Here is a 3,569-nt window from a genome sequence, read left to right as displayed (position 1 = left end):
GGTGACCACGCCCCTCTGGGTTGTCAATACTAGGCTGAAGCTGCAGGGGGCGAAGTTCCGCAACGCAGACATCCGCCCCACTGATTACGAGGGCATCGTGGGTACGGGCGTCGGTTCACGTCTTTAAACTTTTGGCTTTGTAAAGATACGAGAGTTTCACTTTTGCACGTGTGTTTGCAGCAGCGTGATGTGAAGCTGCATTCTTTAAAATCAACGAATACGGCGTCATTTTTAATAGATTCATTTTTTAAATTCACGTTTCTTACACCCCGCGCAGAGACGTGACCTGAAATAAAATCTACTCGTTAAAATCTGTTTCCATCTGAAGTCATGGTCACTTCCTGTTTACGTGTCACAAGGACAGCAGATCACATGCAGTGTCACCCTCAGCTGTGTCTCTCCGTCTCTGTCCCTGTGTCTCTCCGTCTCTGTCCCCGTGTCTCTCCGTCTCTGTCCCCGTGTCTCCTTGTCCCCGTCTCTCTATGTCCCCATCTCTCTCAATCTTTGACTCTCTGTCTCTGTCCCCGTGTCTCTCTGTCCCCATCTCTCTCCATCCCTGACTCTGTCTCTGTCCCCGTCTCTCCTCGTCCCTGTCTCTCTCTGTCCCTGACTCTCTGTCTCTGTCCCCGTCTCTCCTCGTCCCTGTCTCTCTGTCTCTGTCCCCGTCTCTCTCTGTCCCCGTCTCTCCTCGTCCCCATCTCTCTCCATCCCTGACTCTCTGTCTCTGTCCCCGTCTCTCCTCGTCCCCGTCTCTCTCTGTCCCTGACTCTCTGTCTCTGTCCCAGTCTCTCTCTGTCCCCGTCTCTCCTCGTCCCGTCTCTCTCTGTCCCTGACTCTGTCTTTTTCCAAGTCTCCCTCTATCCCCATCTCTCTCCATCCCTGACTCTCTGTCTCTCCTCGTCCCCGTCTCTCTCTGTCCCTGACTCTCTGTCTCTGTCCCAGTCTCTCTCTGTCCCCGTCTCTCCTCGTCCCGTCTCTCTCTGTCCCTGACTCTGTCTTTTTCCAAGTCTCCCTCTATCCCCATCTCTCTCCATCCCTGACTCTCTGTCTCTGTCCCTGTCTCTCCTCGTCCCCGTCTCTCTCTGTCCCTGACTCTCTGTCTCTGTCCCCGTCTCTCCTCGTCCCTCTCTGTCCCTGACTCTCTGTCTCTGTCCCCGTCTCTCCTCGTCCCTCTCTGTCCCCGACTCTCTGTCTCTGTCCCAGTCTCTCTCCATCCCTGACTCTCTGTCTCTGTCCCCGTCTCTCCTCGTCCCCGTCTCTCTCTGTCCCTGACTCTCTGTCTCTGTCCCAGTCTCTCTCTGTCCCCGTCTCTCCTCGTCCCGTCTCTCTCTGTCCCTGACTCTGTCTTTTTCCAAGTCTCCCTCTATCCCCATCTCTCTCCATCCCTGACTCTCTGTCTCTGTCTCTCCTCGTCCCCGTCTCTCTCTGTCCCTGACTCTCTGTCTCTGTCCCCGTCTCTCCTCGTCCCTCTCTGTCCCTGACTCTCTGTCTCTGTCCCAGTCTCTCTCTGTCCCTGACTCTCTGTCTCTGTCCCCGTCTCTCCTCGTCCCCGTCTCTCTCCGTCCCTGACTCTCTGTCTCCGTCCCCGTCTCTCTGTCCCTCTCTGTTAGACGCCTTTGTGCGGATCGTGCAGGACGAGGGCGCGGGCGCTCTGTGGAACGGCACCTTCCCGTCTCTGCTGCTGGTGCTGAACCCGGCTGTGCAGTTCATGATCTACGAGGGCTTGAAGAGGCAGCTGAGGCGGGGTCTCCTCAGGGAGGTGAGGGCCACGTGTCGGGCCCCCGGGCCGCTTCCGGCTCCAGCCGGGTGTGTCGTTGTGACGCTCTGGTCCTCGCCGTCCAGCCTTTAGGACAACAGCTGCCATTTGAGCTTGAGGAAATGTCTGTTTCTGTCCAGAAGACACGAGGACAGCTGCCAGAGGCTCCAGGAGGTCACGTTCCATTTTTTTCCCCCACACAGCTGTCCTCGACGGAGGTGTTTCTCATCGGCGCCGTTGCCAAGGCGGTCGCCACCACCGCGACGTACCCGCTGCAGACGGCGCAGTCCATCCTGCGGGTGAGTGGCTCCCGACCGCGTCTCCCCGAAAAGCCGCGTAGCGCCTCAACTGTCCTGCCGCTCCTCAGTTCGGCGGACACCGGGCGCCGGCTGCGCGGGGGTCCCGGCTGCTGAGCGGCTTGAGGGGCGTGGCCTACCTGCTGGTCAGCAGGGTCAGGTGGGCGTGCGCCGTCTGAAGCATGATTGATTGAGAGGGGAACGGAGCGCCGTTTGGACAGGATCTCGTTTGGTTTCAGGACGTACGGCGTGCTGGGACTCTTCAAGGGTCTGGAGGCCAAGCTGCTGCAGACCGTCCTCACCGCGGCCCTCATGTTTCTCATCTACGAGAACATCGCCAGTGCAACCTTCAGCATTATGGGGGTGAAGAGACCGCTGGCAAGACGATGAGGCCGGGCGAACTCCCCATATTCCTCACTGCAGACCAGGAACGTCCCACAAGACCTGCGCTTTCGGAGATCCATTATACAACTTGGTTCTTAAACCTGCTCATTTTTATCTGCCTCCAACACGTTCGTATTTAACGAACATAATGTACCTACTTTCTGGGTAGAAGTGTGAGTGTTGGACAAACACCATTCCGGCGCTCTGCTGTGTGGCCGGAACGAAAATAAAGTTTCATTTTTCTCCGACGCTCTGTTTGCTTTGTTCCGGCCGCCACCCCAGGTGGCGTCCCAGCCTCGTTCACTTCGTCAAGATGCGGCATTCGTTTTTCGCTGTATTGCGCGGTATGAAATACTCCTCGAGTCTGGTGAATCGACAGGTATTTAAATGAACGGCCGGTTCCCTTTTACAACACGTGGTACAAAGAATAAACGACCTAAAGCGTGAAAATAAGGAAATGAACTTAAAAACAGGCAATCCAGTGCAAACCAGCTACATGCAGTTCTAGGGGTTCTTATCGAGTTCAAGTTCATCCATCAGCTGCAGAAAGCGTTTTTGTTGTCTTTCTAAGAAAAAAAAATGTGTTTCTTAACCTTCTACTCTTGTTGTAGAAATAATGTAGAAAAAATGAATTCAGAACATTTCATTTATTTCCCGAAATGTATTAAGCGGTACATTTACTTTCATGACACGGATGTTCTGGTCTTTTCGACATTTTCATCGCCAAATTAACCAGAGGAATAAACATCATTTTTTCTGGTTCACTTCGGGAGAAACGCTGTGAAATCTGTGCGGTCGACTATTGGTGACGCCGCCAGACGCGGCCGCCAGAACCGACTGGTGCTTCGCCTGGTCGGTGCCGTGTGAGCGCCGCGATTGGTCAGCGGCACTCAGTCTCCGGTTGCGCGCCACCGGCGAACGCGCGGCGATTGGCCGGCTTCCACGGTGTTTTCGTCGAGACCACGCGTTCCGATTGGGCCGCCTCGTCGCTCGGGGGGCGGGACTAGAGCGCAAACGGGAGGGATTTCCGGTCAAGTTTAAATGGCCATCGGAAACGATTACCGCGGTCGGGCGCAGCAGCAGCAGCAGCGCAGGGACGGATAGTCGGACGCCGCCCGGCCGCACCAGGAGGA

The 3,569-nt window shown here is 55.8% G+C and overlaps 1 protein-coding gene across 1 annotated transcript; it reads left to right on the top strand.

Moving 5' to 3' along the window:
* Window position 1: 1 nt before the first annotated feature.
* On the top strand, window positions 2–2,567 carry LOC114793742 (peroxisomal membrane protein PMP34-like; the record flags this gene model as incomplete). The annotated part of the gene is made up of 5 exons (XM_028985875.1): window positions 2–101; window positions 1,611–1,759; window positions 1,960–2,055; window positions 2,124–2,212; window positions 2,292–2,567. Coding segments are annotated over 5 exons (585 nt in total), but the record flags the coding sequence as incomplete, so codon positions are not given.
* Between the last annotated feature and the right edge of the window lie 1,002 nt (window positions 2,568–3,569).

Source organism: Denticeps clupeoides, chromosome 7 (genome assembly GCF_900700375.1).
Source record: "Denticeps clupeoides chromosome 7, fDenClu1.1, whole genome shotgun sequence".
NCBI classification, from domain to species: domain Eukaryota; kingdom Metazoa; phylum Chordata; class Actinopteri; order Clupeiformes; family Denticipitidae; genus Denticeps; species Denticeps clupeoides.
Note: the sequence above shows the minus strand (reverse complement) of the source record. Positions and strands in the feature narration are given on the sequence as shown.